Below are 16,358 nucleotides of genomic sequence, written 5' to 3'. Positions count from 1 at the left end.
AAAAGAAGGGGAACAAAAATTACAGTTCTTCATGAGAGGATGAAAATTAATTGAAAAAGAAATACTACTTCGATTGTAGCAGTACGGTAATTGCCTCCCAGCCAAGTCAAAAGGATGATCAGTAGTAGTAGTGGCTCTCAAGTCAAGTGCAAGGATGGCGCCAGACAGAATGTAAAAAGTTAAAAAAGAAGGTTTTTATGTTTTCAGCCAAAATATTGTGGGGCCCCCGTCTTGGGCTGTCATTTCAGCTTTACAGCTGTGTGCAAGAGAAGAGAATATGTTAGTAGAGGAAAGGAAATCAACCTCAATTTTTACTACCTCACCGGAAATATTTTTTTTTCCCTGACCGGAGTGGCGGCTGATAAAAATTAAAATAAATGAGACCAAGCATGCAATTGCAAGCCAGCAATTTCTGAGACTTGAGAGCAATGTTTTAAAAATCGGACCGTTAATTGAACCGGTGAAGTGAAAGGGTCGAAATTCAACCGGTCGGACCGGTTCAATCTTGGTTCAATGAATTTTTAAAAAAATAATTTATATAAATATATATATGCACAAAATAAGACATGTAATGGACTAATTTAATACTTTACATGATGAAAAGTTTACTATTTTTGAATAGCTTGGATTTTTAAAAATAAATTATTTATTTTTGAATTATAAGTTAAAACAAATAAATTTCATTTCAATTTCAATTATATCTACCAAAAAATCTTAAATCCAACCCAAAAATATCACAATATTTTGAAATTATACAAAATTCACGTCTATGAGAATTTATACATTGTAAACTTAAATTTTAATTTACGTTTTGGGATTTAGAGATTGCAATTTAAAAAAGAAAGTTTGGAGTTCGAAAGAAGTCAAGAGAATCGAAAATAGAAATGCAAACTTGATAAGAAACAAAAAATGAGATAAAAGTAAGTAGTTGTGGCATTAAATAATTTGGGTTAAAAAAATAATTCTTTTTTAACTTTTTTAATTTAATGGACAAAAATAAAATTAAAAGATGTAAGAAAATATCAATAAATTAAAAATAAAGATGTTTGATTAAAAAGGGAGTGACAAAAGAAAAGAAGATAGAGAGACAGAGACAGAAACAGAGAGACAGAGACAGAGAGAGTTGAAGATTAAAAAGAAAAAGCCATGAGAAGATGAGATTTTGTAAGAAAAATGAAAAAAAGAAATATGAGTGTTTGTTTTATATAAATAAGTTATAAAAAAAATTAATAAGATGTGATAGTGTAACGGTTACTATATTGATCTTCTATTTTAAAGGTCATGAGTTTGAATCTTGAAAGCTACATTTTGCAAAACGTAAAAAAAAAAAAAAAACAACTCGAAAACCGAAAAAAACCGGTTCAATCAGGTTTCGACGGTTAGGACCGATTTTTGACCGATTTTTCTAGCATGATCAACCCTAGCATAGAATCGGACCGATGCCATGGCCGGTTCGCGATTCAATCGGTCGAACCGGCCGATCCGATCCGATCCGATTTTCAAAACATTGCTTGAGAGATGAGAGCGGACCCAGTCAAAGAAAAAAGGGGGTGGTAGCAGCAGAATAGTACCACTAGCATATGGAGTACTACTATAATTAAAGATGCATGAGGATCTATGTCTAAAAGTTCCCCCAAGCCGGAGCCATCATCACATCATTCTACAATTATTGACGTGGGTAGTCTCGACTCTCAATTGTTGCATTCACCATTTTCATTTTTGAGAGTAGAGTTATTGTTGGTCGCCAGTCTCTTTTTCTTTTCGAAGCGAAAGTTACATCTCTCCATCGACTTGATAATGGACTTGTTAATTAGTAGTAATATTAGTCAAGAGTTTCAAGTTTTTGTTATCAGCATAACTAAATCCTATATAATGCACATCGCTCCTCTTCTCCAACTTTCATCTTCTCCTCTTCCTCTTTTCAAATGTCTTCTCTCATAAACATGAATTTTTTTTTTTCATTTTGTTGATAAAGTCTCTAAATTTTCTTAGTAAGAGTTTTCCGTTTCTCTTCGAAATTCGTAGTCAGAATTTCCGATTCTTCTAGGGATTATTATGGAGACCTTTTTTTTTCGTTAGATCTGAATTTATTTCAGATTTAGTTGTTAATATATGAATTTTTTTAAAATGTTGGATTTATTTTGACAAATTTCATCATCATTATTGGAGTTTAAAAACCGTCGATTAGTAGATCCGGAAACTGTAACATGCATATAAGGGAGTTGCAACGATTTATCTGTTAGAAAACAACTTCAAATTTTCTTGTATTTTTCAAATCTATTCATTATTTTTTGGATCTATTGTATCGATTAAATTGTTAAATTGCAAGTAACATATCTTGTGCTAAACTATTTCCAGCAATTTGTTAATGAAATTTGATTTTTATATATAAAAAAAACCTATACATAATCCTCAGTGAATTAAAGACCACTATCCTTGCAAGGACTCTTAACACAGCTATTCAAATTTGTACTATATTACAATAATAATAATAATTATTATTATTATAACTATTCAAATTATTATTATTATAAGAATGATCGTTACCAGCAGCTAATTATATGAAATGCTGGCCTTGTTTGGAAGGAGATTTTCTACGTTTTCGTGAACACATTTTTTAATTGTCTTTTTAAATCACATATATCAATACATTTTCTATAAAAAAAAAATTTTAAAAATTGCAGTGCGTCCACATGTTCACGCTCACCAACTCCACAAAACTTCTCAAAGCCGAGCAACAGAAGTCGAAGCGGATGAGAGACATCTTCCATACAATCCAAAGATTTTGTCCCCCAGACTCCAAATCCTAACACCTTCTTTTTCAACTTTTTTAAGGGAATGTTGAGTGCCCCATTAACAGATATCCACCTTGCCAAATCCTCTTTTAGTTGCTCTCTCTCCATTTCCATTCCAAAATTGAGCGGCAGCAGCAACCCAACATTTTCTGTCTAAGACTTTCTCTTCTTTCCCCTTCCCCCCAACGATAATGACAATTAAATCCTTTTCAATCTCTTCTTTTTGGTACCTACATTTCCGCTTTCTTGTGCAAACACATGGGCGATCATAAGATTTGGATGACGATAAATCCCATTAAATAATTAATGCCTTCATTTATGTCAAATCAAATATTCCCTTCAATCCCATTTTTATGCGCTGTGATCAACGCTACCCATGTTAAGAAAGCGAAACTTTAACCATCACAACTCATTGCTAACAACCATTTGTTTTCTTGATCACCACCAAGATTTTTAAATCTTGGTTGTAGGTGGGAGGCAAGGTTTCAGCAAGGTTTGAAACGTTGCCTTCCACATCACTATTTGTGGCTTGCCATTTCAATGGATTTCTCCGATGATTTGCCCTTCAATTTAAAGTTCAATGGCTATTTAGTTTTGCTAACCTCCTCCTATAATAGGATAGACATAGAGTAGGGTATATAAATGTTATCGAAAAGAAAAAAAAACCCATCACAACTCATCTATGGGAGAAGAATTCTTCGAACATGACCTTTGATTCAAAGCTCAATGGCTATTTAGTTTTGCTTTGCCACCTTCTTCTTATCAATTTGGTCTCTTGATCACCACCAAAACTTAAAGCTTTGCCCTTCAATTTAAAGTTCAATGGTGGGTGTTTGGACAACCATTTTCCGCAAAAAAATTGCTACGTTTTCTATGAACACATTTTCCTATCATCTTTTTACTTCACATATATCAAATCGCTACAGTAATTTTTCTACAAAAAATCCAAAAAAATGCAATCCAAACACAGATCACAACTCATCTATAGGAGAAGAATTCTTCGAACATGCCCTTCAATTCAAAGTGCAGTGGCTATTTCGTTTTGCTTTGCCACCTTCTTCATATCAATTTGTAAGTAAGTACAAGAGAAATAAGATGAAGAAAAATGAATTTAAAATTTTGACTTTTCCGATCCTGCTGACATGGAAAATGAGGACGGAAGAATGAATGCGAAGCGGGTCTCACAAGTTTAGTTCTGTCCAATTTAAATTAATCGATGTAATTTTTACAATTTTTAATACAAATTCGTATGGTATGAATACGTGAACTTGAATTTGTCAACTCACAAAACTATAAGTTGATGATTATTCAAAAATTATACTCCGAGTTAGCTTACACCAAATGTTATAGGAATTGCACAGATGAATTTGAATTAGACAAAACTCAATCAATTTGTGAGGGGGTCAGAGACAAGTGTACCAAGGAAGGAGCATTAATGTGATGCAACACAACATATAGTTTTGTCTGTCTGTTGGCATTAATAATACAAGGGTAGGACAGAGCGGGGAACGTAAGAGAGTGAAAAATGGGGAATGACACGTGGCTCGAGATTCATTCGGTAAGGTGAAATCCCACTTATGAGGTGTAGCTGTAGGGAAATTCTACTACCCGACCTGAGACAGTTGGCACGCATGCAGTTGCTAAATAAAATTTTGCTTTAGCCATCCCGGAGAAGAAAACTGTAGCATAATATATATAACACGTAAAATTTAAAGCTCCCTTCTAACCAAAAAAGCCAAGAAACGGGTGGTTCCATATTTATTGGTAGGATAATCGCAAGCATATATATATATATAGATCGCATCCTCTAATTAGTTGTTTTCTTTAAATTTTTCTCGAATTGCATAACCCATAACGGTTGCGTTCGACGAGGCCCCGAGTATTCATTCCATTGGGACACAGAAAGTGCAAATTTTTGCGTCCTTTGATAATTCCCTTCTTTTTTTTTTTCTTTTTTTTTTCTCTCATGTAATATGATGATGGCCTTTGACAATGCGAAGAAAGTAGAAAGACACAACAGCTAGCAGGGAGTAAAAGTCCACTCATGAATGTTTCATGTCTCCTGGCAAATGTTTTTGTCATCTGACAAAATACAATAATCTGCTTATTCGGGCCCTCTCCGTCGTTTATGTTTGTTTCTTCTTCTCCTCCTTGTGATCTTGTTGCTATTTTTTTTTTTTTGTCTTTGTTTCTCTTTATGTTTTTTATGTGGCCAAGTTAAAAAGAGTACTATATAAGAAAACATGTCGTGAAGTGAAGTGATAATTCTATTAAAGAAAACAGCACGGCATTTGCCTTCCAGAATGAGGTCTTTGTAGAGTGTCTTGACCATATTCATCAAAGTTTTCGGGCAATGTTCAATTGGCTGATAAAAATGTACTACTACTAACATTTGAACAATAATAATAATATTTGTTAGCATGAACTATATGTCTATTTAAGCTTATTTTTTTCTTACCGATACATGGGTGGTTCAAGGGGCATGTTTTCTTTGCTGTCCCAATCTGACTGAGGTGACTTTTCCTCGAACTTTGAAAAATTAAGTTATCTTGCTCTCTCTTTTTTTTTTTTTTTTGTCTTTTTAAATCACTGAGATCTAATTAAGTACTATGGATTAAGCTGCAATTTCAACTGGAGATTGTTACAAATATTTCCTGCAAGATGTGTACTAGTTTTCCAGCTGTAAGCGGAAGTCTGAACGATCCGTATTGAAAATTTGACCAACAAGATAACCCTAACAACTGTTTATGACGGATCTGATCATTTTCCATGTTCCCTGAAAAGTGAAAACCATTTCCTATTGCCTACGCTGTTTCTTAAAAGAAAGAACCAAGGACAACTAGCGTTGAAATCCCAGGCTCCTTGCTGAACGACAATTCTCAAATCAACCAAACAACAGGAAATCCAAAAATATTTGTTTGGAAAGGGCACTAATCACCACCACGGTCGATATTTTCTATTAAGTTCAATATAAGCAGATAGTAAATTGTGTGGATTTACAAACTTTACGTATAAGAAGCATTTGAAGGGCACTAATCTTTTACTAAAATCTGAAATTATTGTCAATGGACAAATAGTTTGCAGAAAAAGGGGGGAGCCCCCGGGGGGGGGGGGGGGCGGCAGTGGGTTTTGGGGTTAGAAGTTTTAAATTTTTAGCGAAAGAACGATTGGCATTGCCATAGCTGAAGCTGTACATGCATGCATGCACAAGGCAGGGAAGAATACGCGTATATATATATATATATATCGGTAAACGCCAAGCTTGTAGAGAGTAAATCGGGGAGTGGGGCTATGGGTGGACGTTGTAGCTAGTTCACTGTTCAATGGCGGAGTCAAAAAGGTTAGACAATCTAAGAGCAATTGATGGGGCTGTTTACTTGTTAATCCTCCCTACTGATTATTCTGGGTTAACTAAACATCATCAACAGTGAACATAAGGATGTATGAGACACTTGTTCTAAGGTAAGCGTTTCAAATCTTTTAACTCCTTTTCAAATGATACAGCAGTCCAACTCCTAATCACTATGAAAGTTAATCACTTGTATCATTGTGGTCTCATTGTTTTGACTATAAAGTATGTACTTACACTTTTTTTTTTCCTTTCTTTCTTTCTTTCTTCTTTTTCTTCTTCTTTTTTTTTTTTGAAAAAACAAAAAAGAAAAAAGGGGTCAACGGTGATTCTTAACTTATTGATTATCCCCTAATAATTCGAACTCGTGGCCTACTAATATTAATTTGTAAGGAAGAAAACCAATGGATGCATCAACTGTTTTCTGACACAATTTCAATCTAATAGCACTCGGATGAAGAAATCAATACAACCGGCAAGCCTATCAAGTCATTTGGGGTATGTATACGCTTCTACACTGTAGTGATATTGCGTGCTGTCTTTTTTTTTTTTAGCCGATATGATAGACCTATATTTATCCTATGCAATGGGAAGGAGAAGACCTGAAGAGATCAAGAGGAAAGCCGAGAAGACTGAACCACCTTCTATCCCAAATAGGGGTGCAAACGAGCCGAACTCGAGTCGAGCTTTGGTTAATCGAGCCGAGCTCGAGTTAATTTTGTGAAGCTCGACGAGCTCAAAATATCAAGCTCGAGCTTAAAAAATAAAAAAATAATTATTATTATTTTATTTTTAAAAAATAAAACAATAATTATTTATTTTTAAAAATGAATAAAACAATAATTTTTTAATAAATAATAAAATATTAGGGATATATATGTAATTTTACTATTAAAATAAAAAATAAAAAAAATAAATAATTGAGCTCGGGAGCCAACGAGTTTAATGTTTTTGAATTCAAGCTCGAGCTCGAGATTGACTTAATTAGCTTGAGCTCGACTTGAGCTCGATATTGACGACCTCGACTCGAGCTCATATTCGAGCGGCTCGCGAGCGAAACACCCCTAATTCCAAACGAGTGCACTATGCACTCGACTGGAAGCCACTTAAAGTGATTTGACACATTTTTGTGATCAATTGTGGGAGGCAAGGTTTGATCCTGAACTCCCACGCCATATTTTTGTGGCGTGCTGTCGTATGATAGTACAGTTATTTTCTTTCCCTTTTACTTGTTCCAGTTTGCAAAGTGTCTGTCACACAGTAATTACTAAGTCAAATATGACTTGTAAAATAAAGAATTCCTATGCTTTTTACATTTTAAAAACTAAGTTACATATTTTGGAAGTCTGTTGTGATAGTACGATTTGAGATTAAGTTATTATATATCCCAGTGTGTTGTAGAAGATAAACTTGAAAATGAATTCAATTGGACATAAAACTTAAAATGTCATATAATTTGAAGGATATAACCAATAAAAGTCAAAAGACAAAAACATCTTATTTGGAAAGCAATTTTCCAAAGAAAAATTATTACGTTTTTCATGAACAAATTTTCCAATCACTTTTTGCCTTACAAATATCAAATAGCTACAGTATTTTTTTTAAAAAAAATTCAGAAAAATGCAATCCGAACATGTAAGAGATCCCTAGCCAAATGCTACAACCCTTGAGTTTCCCCACCGGCCAACAACTTGCCCTGCAACATCCTATTCCCCAATTACTGAAACAAATTTATGGTAAGCTGTCCGCGTTACACCAACCTACCTCGCAATTAGCATGTTACTTGATTACATCCGTTATCTACATAGAAATAGATTTCCTAATTCATAGAAATTACTCTTAATTCATAGACCAATAGATTTCCTAAGTAAAGCTAGGCCAGCAATGTACTTGCAATAAATTAGTCAAGGAGTTCAAACAGCTGAAATTGAAAGGGATCAATCTTCAAAAAGATTAAACAAATAAGTTGGGAATTTATATTGGTTTTATGAACATGTCCATATAAAGTAGTATAATTGAGAATGACTTGAGAGAAAGAGGAAGAGAGAGACAATGATGTCATGAGAGAGAAACTGAAACGGAGAGAGGAAGAATGTATCCATCTCTATCTCTCTCTCTCTCTCTCTCTCTTTCACTCCGGTTTTTTTTTAGCAATTCGCCAGCCATCTGCTCCCAACAGTGATAACATGTAATTCCAAGCTGAGAGAGGAAGAACTTGAACCAAAGATTTACTTGGATATATTAAGGACGTAGGCAAGCAGGGACTTAGTTGTGTATTGGAAGTTGCATCCTGCATGCACATAGATTATAGTAATACTGCTATTAACGAGGGCTGCCAACAATGTCCACAAATACCCTGGTCAATGAGGGCAGTCTCATCTGCTGTTCTTGAACTCTGCTCTTCTTGATCAGGGGCTGAGGCTCCTCAGGAGGAGAAGAACCAGACAAACCCCCCGTTGTACCCACCCAGGAATCATTTGAGCTACCAGAGTTGAAAAATGCATCCATTACACCAAGAGGGCTGCTTGGAACTGGATCATATTTCCGCTTAAGAGAATTGCTAGTGCTTGATAGCACTGCAATGGCTTCATAGCAATCGGTCACTTTTGTCTGTAAAACAGAGTTGGTTTTTAATCAGCAAGAATTCAACAATGTGATTATCTCTAATAACCTTAATACTACCAAGATATTATATACTCGTAATAAATGATTAATTGTGAAGAGAAGAATAGGGAGGCTGGTAGTAGCAGAAAATGACGGACAAAAAACCAGACATACAACGAACCTTGCTGATTCCGAGAACTTCAAGAAGTTGGTTCTCATAGTCAATGGCATTATATGGATCCACTTGATGAATAACGTGAAGCATAATTGCGGTAGCCAGCACAGATGGAAGATAACTTGAGAATCCTGAATCTATACAGTCCAAAGCAACAAAGGTACAAAATTATGAAAATACTCAAAAGGGTCGTTACTGGTTAGTACAGAATATATTGTTTTATTTTTCTTTTTGTACAGATACTTATCAAAATGTCTTAACTTTTCACAAAAAATGAGATCCAAGAACCTTTAATTAAGCAGCTCTCTGTCCCAGTCTTACCAGGCATGACCGTGAGGAGGAGACTCTCGCATCTCCTGAGAAACTCCCAGTGGACATGGCTCTTCAATCCCAGCCTCCTTATTATGTGATCAAGAAATGAAATTGGGGTCACTGGATTCATCCTCCATTTGAGTGTGGATAGAATCAATAGCTCCATTTTCTGAATGGTTTTAGCCTCAAACACATATTTTGAGTCCAACACCTAATTGCATAGCCAAGAATAAGAGAACCATAATTATGTGGTATATCAAAACCACAATTTCATAAGGAAAAGAATGAAAACTCGGCATTGTACATACTTGAAAGTCTAAAAGAAGGGGAACTTGGATCTCTTCAACTTTTGCAGCCAGCGAGAGGCAAGTGAGGGATGCAAGTTGGATCATCCATGGCTTATCCTTCTGATAATGTAGGCTAGAAAGGAATCTGTCGAGATAATTGATGGCAAGAATAGCAGTCAAAGTAGAGAATCCATAATAGGCATTGACTTTTAGAATCCATTCCACAGCCTCTCGACGAGCAGCTGAGAATACGGGATCTTTTGCATTAGCGTTGCCAGAAGAAGCAAGATGTTGAGTTTCTTTCTCTTTAGAGAAAAGGGACAGAAGCTCTTCATCTTCCCAGAACAAGTCTTGCTCCAACAAGGGAAGGTGCAGAGGAGGAGGAAAAAGAGAAGAAGGGCAGTTTGTTGCTGTTCCATTGTTGTTGTTATTCTTTAAGATAGCATTGGTATTACTTTCACAGACATCTAGAACTCCTTCGTCTTCTTCTCCTTCTTGTTCCACGTCTCCCCATTTTTCTTCTTCACAATAAAGAGCATCTAAGGAGAATGATTGGAGGCTTTGGTGTTGTGTTTGCGGATGGTAATGCACATTTTTCTCTATAGCCATCTTCTTCTCCTCCTCCTTTTTTCAAAGAAGAAGAGGTCCCTGCTGTACTCTGCTGTTGCTCATCATACAAAAGAGAAAAGAAGAAAAGAAAAGCTCATAGTAGTTCCCAAAGTCCAACGTCCCCTCTGTCTTTGGCTCTCCCTCTCTCTCAGCCTCAGGAGTGCTTCTCAAAAACAGAGAGAAAGAAAAGGAAGGAGGGATTTTATCAGAGTGGCTGTCACGCTTGTCTTTTCGTTATTATATACTCAAAGGTGAGATTTCAGATTTGGGGTAATATTTTGGTTTGGTTGGTTTTTTCTTTTCTTCTTTTTATTTTCTCAAAATACGGCACCAGCTGCTATGTACTACTACTAATATTGTGCTTTCCTCTTTTTTTTTTTTTACACAATAAAATCTATTCTAGATCCACTACTACCTTATGCTAAAGGGAAGGGGTCTAAAAAGGTCTAAAAAAATTTTTTTTAACACGATAGAATCTATTTTAAACCTATTTCTACTCTATACTAGGGGAGAAGGAGTTAAAGAGGTCCAAGGAAAATCTAGAGGGCACTAAACTACCACTGACCTAGTAGGGGGAGGGAACTTAAAGAGATCCAAGGGTTTTTTTTTTTGTGGACATGATAGAATCTATTTTAAACCTACTTCTACTCTATATTAAGGGAGGGGGATCTAAAGAGATCCAAGGAAAGGAAAATCTAGAGAGTACTAAACTATCACTGACTCAGACGAATGCTTACATATCTACTAGCAAATTTTTTTAGAAAAATCTGAATTTTTTAGAATACAAACTAAGGGATTAATCTTTTAACTTGCATCCAAGTAGAGTTTTAAAACTCTCTTGATGGCTAACTATTCTATAATTAGTTGATTAGTATTGTGCCTTTGGTAAGTGAGGAATCACAGGCACGCACACCAAGCCGCAGACCAGTCACCAGCCCTACCGCCACCCTATCAAAATGAAAAACCATCCTACTGTAATTTTCTTTTAAACTGCTAGTACTTTTTTATTACTGACATTTTAATTAAACTGAAGAGCTTTTTGCACTTTTGTAGCCTAATAATAACTGCGTACTTTATGGATGTATAATTTTTCCCGGCGTCAATCACCTGGTGTCCGGTTAATGCCGCATCGGTCTCGATTGATTGATTAATCCGAAGTTGAACATTATTGGACCATTTCAAGATGACTTTTTAAACGTTATTTTCTATCTACAAGACTCAAGTATAAGACCCTTCTTGAAATAATATTTGAAATATAAGACTCAAGTATAAGACCCTTTTCTATCTGAAACAGATATCTATATCTATATATATATATATATTGCAGGAGAGGTTTTAGCGGAGGCCTCCTCGATGGCTTCCAAATCTCCCATACTTTTTTTCTAGATTTTTTATTTATTTTAATTCATAAATTCAATTAAAAAGTTTGAAATACTGTGATTTACAACTAATCCCATGACAATTCCAATTTAAAATTTAAAACTTTCTTTCCCACTTAAAATGAGTGTTTAATAAATCGTTTATAGTTTGTTTTCAGACTTTAACCCCTTTTTCCCTCCATAAGTAAAGAAAATAAATTTGGATAATTTGATTAGTCCCATGTTAAAATCATTCACCCTATTACAACTTTATCGCTTTAGCCCATTTTATTTCTTGATTAATAAGATTGATTTGTCAATCTGAGGAATAATGTGACTAATCCCTTTTTTAATTATCTATATAATAATATTTTTAGCACTGTCCTTCCAGATATATATGTAGATTTGTCAAACATTCGGATAACATATCTAATTATAGCCATTCTTTAACCATTTTACCTTTTGCAACTAAATAAATTTTTTTTTAACATTAAACTTATCTTATTTGACGAAGATTCCAACCAATGAAATAAATATTTTGACATACAACGTCATGTAGATAATTTTTTACATGCACAAAACTGTATCTGGATAATTTTATACATAACACATACATCAAAAAGTGCACATAAAACAAAATTTTGAGATGAATTTTAAATTAATAAAAGGGGCATTTAGATGGTTGTTTTTCGGAATGTTTATTAAAAAATTTAAAACAAATATTTGTTTAAACGATTATCTTGAGTGATTGTCATAAAAAATAGTAGTATTTCATCAAAATTATACCCAATTATTTTACCTTCATGACTATAACTTTAATCTTTATTTGAAAGAAGAAAAAATTGAAAAGCGAGGTAATAAATCCTAAATGATAAAAGGAATAGAAAGACTGGAGTATAGGGCCAAGAAGGATAAAAATAAGGTAATGAATCCTAAATAGTTAAAGGAATATAGGGTTAGAGAAAATAAAGTCAAATGAGCTGTAGTTGTGGGTTGTGATGAAACTATCAAAATTGATTATTTATGTGGGTTAAATGGATATAGTTTTACATGATTTTGGTTATCTTACACATTTACAATCCACTACAAAATTTTATTTATTTTTTCTCCCATATTCTTTGAGCAACAAAATAAGATACCATTGTAATCAACAAAAATAAGAACACATTGCATTAATAAATATTTTTTTACCTAAAAAAATTACACAAAAGAATCAATAGTGGTGATCATGAGAAGTTTTAATTTTGTCACTCTACAAGAATCTCAAAATAATTTAGGTGTGAATGCAAGAGATCAATTTACACTTAATGAATTAATTAAAACTTTGATGGAAGGGAAGGGCGGAAGTACGATAAAATTTAACAAAAATTAGAAAAGTAAAAATTAAAGAGTAGGAAAAGAACGTTAAATATGCTTTTGCAAAAAGTAGAATATAATTATTGAATTTGTAGTGATTTAAATTTGCTTACTAATGAATTTGAATCTACGTCTAATTTAATTAGGTCTAAATAGATAGTTCCAATCTATCCGTTTAATAGCCATTAAATAATGATTTTTATTGGGTTACCCATTTAAAGTTAATAAAATTGCATACCCATACTCATTTGTTGAAGAGCAAGTTAAAAAATTGGTTATTATTTACAACTATATATGGAGAGTAACATAATAGGAGATAAATAGGTTGCGAAATTGGGTAAGAAATTGCATGATTTAATAGAAACAGGGTAGAGTGAAAGAAATGTAGAGTTTGTAGGAAAGAAACGAATTGGAGGAATGTGGAAAGTTTGGGTTAGAAAGGCGAGAACAAGGTTAATGAAAAGTAAGGGAATGTTAATGGGAAGTGATGCAAAAAAAGAGAACATGGAAGGAAGGGGTAACAATTTATATTTGATGTGTTTTTAGTATTTTTTTAGATATTTTTGTGACCTTTGTCCGTATTTTTTAATATACGTTGAGGTTTTAGATAAGGTACATAAATACAATATAAATTATATACTAAAATAAATTTGATTTTTTTCACATTTTTTCATGTAACTAATATAAATAATTCATTTATTATTAATATTTTATTACACATAAATCCATGCATAACGCGGGTTGCAATACTAGTTTGCAATACTAGTTTAAGAGTATTAAGTTTCTTGTCATTTAACCCAGCAATAATCGATGTATGGTAGTAGTATCATGGGGTAGAATGTACGGGGGGAAAATTAAAAGGAAAAAGGTAGTAGGCCATAGACTGGACCGTGGACTGGCTTGGCCTGGACTTGGGTGGGTTCGAGGAACCAGGAATCAAGTACAAAACATATAGGGGTGGCCAAAAATACCCGCACACTCAAAAACTCATTATATCCAATCCAATCAAATTCAAAAATTAGAATACTCGATTCATATTATTTAATTCGATCAAAAGATGATAGGGTACTCGCTTACATGCGGGATGAGTTAAAATCACATAATTAAAACTTGCGGATATTCAACTCATCCTGCATATATATACTTTTTTATTTTTATATACATACTATAAAATAATATTTTTTAGAATTAAATAACTAATTTTATTGGACAAATTATATTACAAATACGAGAGACTATAGTTTGTTTAAAAGATTCATTTATAGAGATCACGATCTTATGTTTTTTAGAAAAGAATTTAATTAATATGGAATATATATTTTAAAAAAGTTGCTACTTATTTTAAAATTTTATTAATTTTGAATTCTTTTAATTTTTTTCCTTTTTATTGAATTCTGTTCGCATGTTTTTTTTTTGGTGGAAGACTTTTTTGTGAAAAATTCTTTATTAAATCTTAGATGAATATGTAAAATATAAAATTAAATTATTATAAATTATTTTTTAAAAAAATAAATGATAAGCAGGACGGATACTCGTTGATTCGACCTTATCTTAACAAATACTCTATAATCGAGTCCCTATTGATATGCAGGATGAATAATGATTAAAAAATAACTCACCCGTAAGATGCGAGTCACACACACGTTAGCCAATTTGTGTACAGGGTGAGTACCCGACCGTACCCACCCGAACGGCAGCGTAGAAAGACGGGGGAGGAATAGGAGTATAGGAGTATAGGACGCAAGGGTTAGACTTAGCCGGGATATTAAAGTAGCTTTCTCCATCCATGCTGCTGTATCTTTTGTCATTTCGCAAAGATTTTGCAGAACTGTTTGTGAAAGCTGGGTCTTTCTTTATTGGTATTGCCACCGGCACCAGTAGATTCATTTTGGTAAATAGTACTGATAATCGGATTTCCAACATAAATCCTGTAAAATAGGACGATGTCTCACCTACTAACCTAAAATTAATCCGTGTTCTGGAGCACGAATTATACACTCCGCTCATCGTTCTAAGCTTAGGCTTTGGCTCTTTGCTAGAGTCCAGTGTCGCCATTTCATGATCAAGTTTGTTTTGCTCCTAGAGAAGGCATTACAAACTTACTACTCGTTTTCATTGCCTCTTGTTCCACCATTGTTTTCGTCACATGCTTAAATTAAATTTTACTCTTTATCACATTCTAATTTTTTAGACACATTTCATAACATCGTTTTACTCGTAAATCAACCAGCATGATGAAGTAGAATTGGGAAAAAAAAAAAAAAATTGCCGCCTAGCGAACATCTCTCTGATTCAATTGTTTCCTCGTAGCTTTTTGTTTTTTTCTGGGTAGGACTTCTTTGGTTGCAGAAGTACGTACGAGTCTAATGTATCGGGTCTTCGGCCGTCATTCTGCAACAGAATATACTACAAGTATCCAAATCAAATTTCTGGAGACATATTATTATTGATTGGGTTTTCCTCTCCGCGTATTAGATTGCTCGTTTCTGCTTTTATTTTTATTTTTTGGTGAGAAACAATAATGCATCAGATTGCTCAATCTAATTTGTTCACAAAGACGACAAATGAGAAGTGGGGTATGGGGGTTGGAGGTGACGGCCAGCCACAAACCAACTAATTATCAAACAAGATTAGATAGTTAGTACAGTTATTAAGGCGCTAATTCATCAGCTTCAATGCATCATAATACTCCTATCAGCATTCAGCACTAGCACTACCAAACAGCACCACCAAGTTAAACAACCACAAATGAAAACACCAGCCCAGCTTTTGCATCATGCCGACTGCCAAAGTCAAATTGGCCCACCACCCTTTTTTGTTTTTTGAATTTAACTCACTCAAAAATGCCAGACAATAAATCGACTTTTCGAAATGAATCATCAATCATTTCTCCTCCACTTCCAAAGATTTGTCAAACCGAACAGAAGCATACACCACCCTTTATAGGATTGTCCCCCATCATTGACCCGAGAAAATCATGCCTCCGCCCACAGGCCACAGGGGAAGGAAAAAAAAAAAGGGACAGAAGAAACACAAAAAATAAAAATAACGCAAGAAATGTTTTGTTCAACGGCCACGTACGTGCACCTTAAGAGCGCAAATGATTCTATAATGGGTTGTCCGCACCACATTACTAATTGATTCTACAGTAGCAGATGGTATTCTTCGCTGTGTAGGATTCAGGGAGTATTCAGTTTGAGCAAGAGGAAAAAGGTGCATGTGCAGCACGAACACCAATTCTTGGGTAGCTGTCAAGTGACGATCATTGACAGATGGTAGCATTTGTTCCTTACTGTATAGTTCACGGGGAGTTTGAATTTTCTTCTGTTTTTTTTTTTTCTTTGCTCATGATTTTTGTGTTCTGTGACTGCCATGGAGTGGGCGTGGAGCCATATTGCATGTATGTATGTAAACACACGACCCTCCTCGACCTGCCTGAATTCGACGAGGACCATGGCCTTAACACATAAGAGGGGAAGGGGGCGCACTTGCTCCAAAAAGAAACCAAAGCAC

The 16,358-nt window shown here is 34.4% G+C and overlaps 1 protein-coding gene across 1 annotated transcript; it reads right to left on the bottom strand.

Moving 5' to 3' along the window:
- Positions 1-8,097: 8,097 nt before the first annotated feature.
- Positions 8,098-10,327, bottom strand: LOC113761845 (cyclin-D3-2). Its single transcript, XM_027305000.1, has 4 exons — positions 9,544-10,327; positions 9,245-9,446; positions 8,930-9,060; positions 8,098-8,754 (listed from the first exon to the last, which is right to left on the bottom strand). The coding sequence occupies exons 1-4, from the start codon at positions 10,129-10,131 to the stop codon at positions 8,467-8,469; spliced, it is 1,209 nt and encodes a 402-aa protein (XP_027160801.1). The 5' UTR covers positions 10,132-10,327; the 3' UTR covers positions 8,098-8,466.
- Positions 10,328-16,358: the final 6,031 nt, after the last annotated feature.

This window comes from Coffea eugenioides, chromosome 2 (assembly GCF_003713205.1).
Source record: "Coffea eugenioides isolate CCC68of chromosome 2, Ceug_1.0, whole genome shotgun sequence".
In the NCBI taxonomy this organism is placed as follows: domain Eukaryota; kingdom Viridiplantae; phylum Streptophyta; class Magnoliopsida; order Gentianales; family Rubiaceae; genus Coffea; species Coffea eugenioides.
The sequence above is the reverse complement of the archived record's forward strand: the minus strand, read 5'-3'. Positions and strand labels throughout refer to the sequence as shown.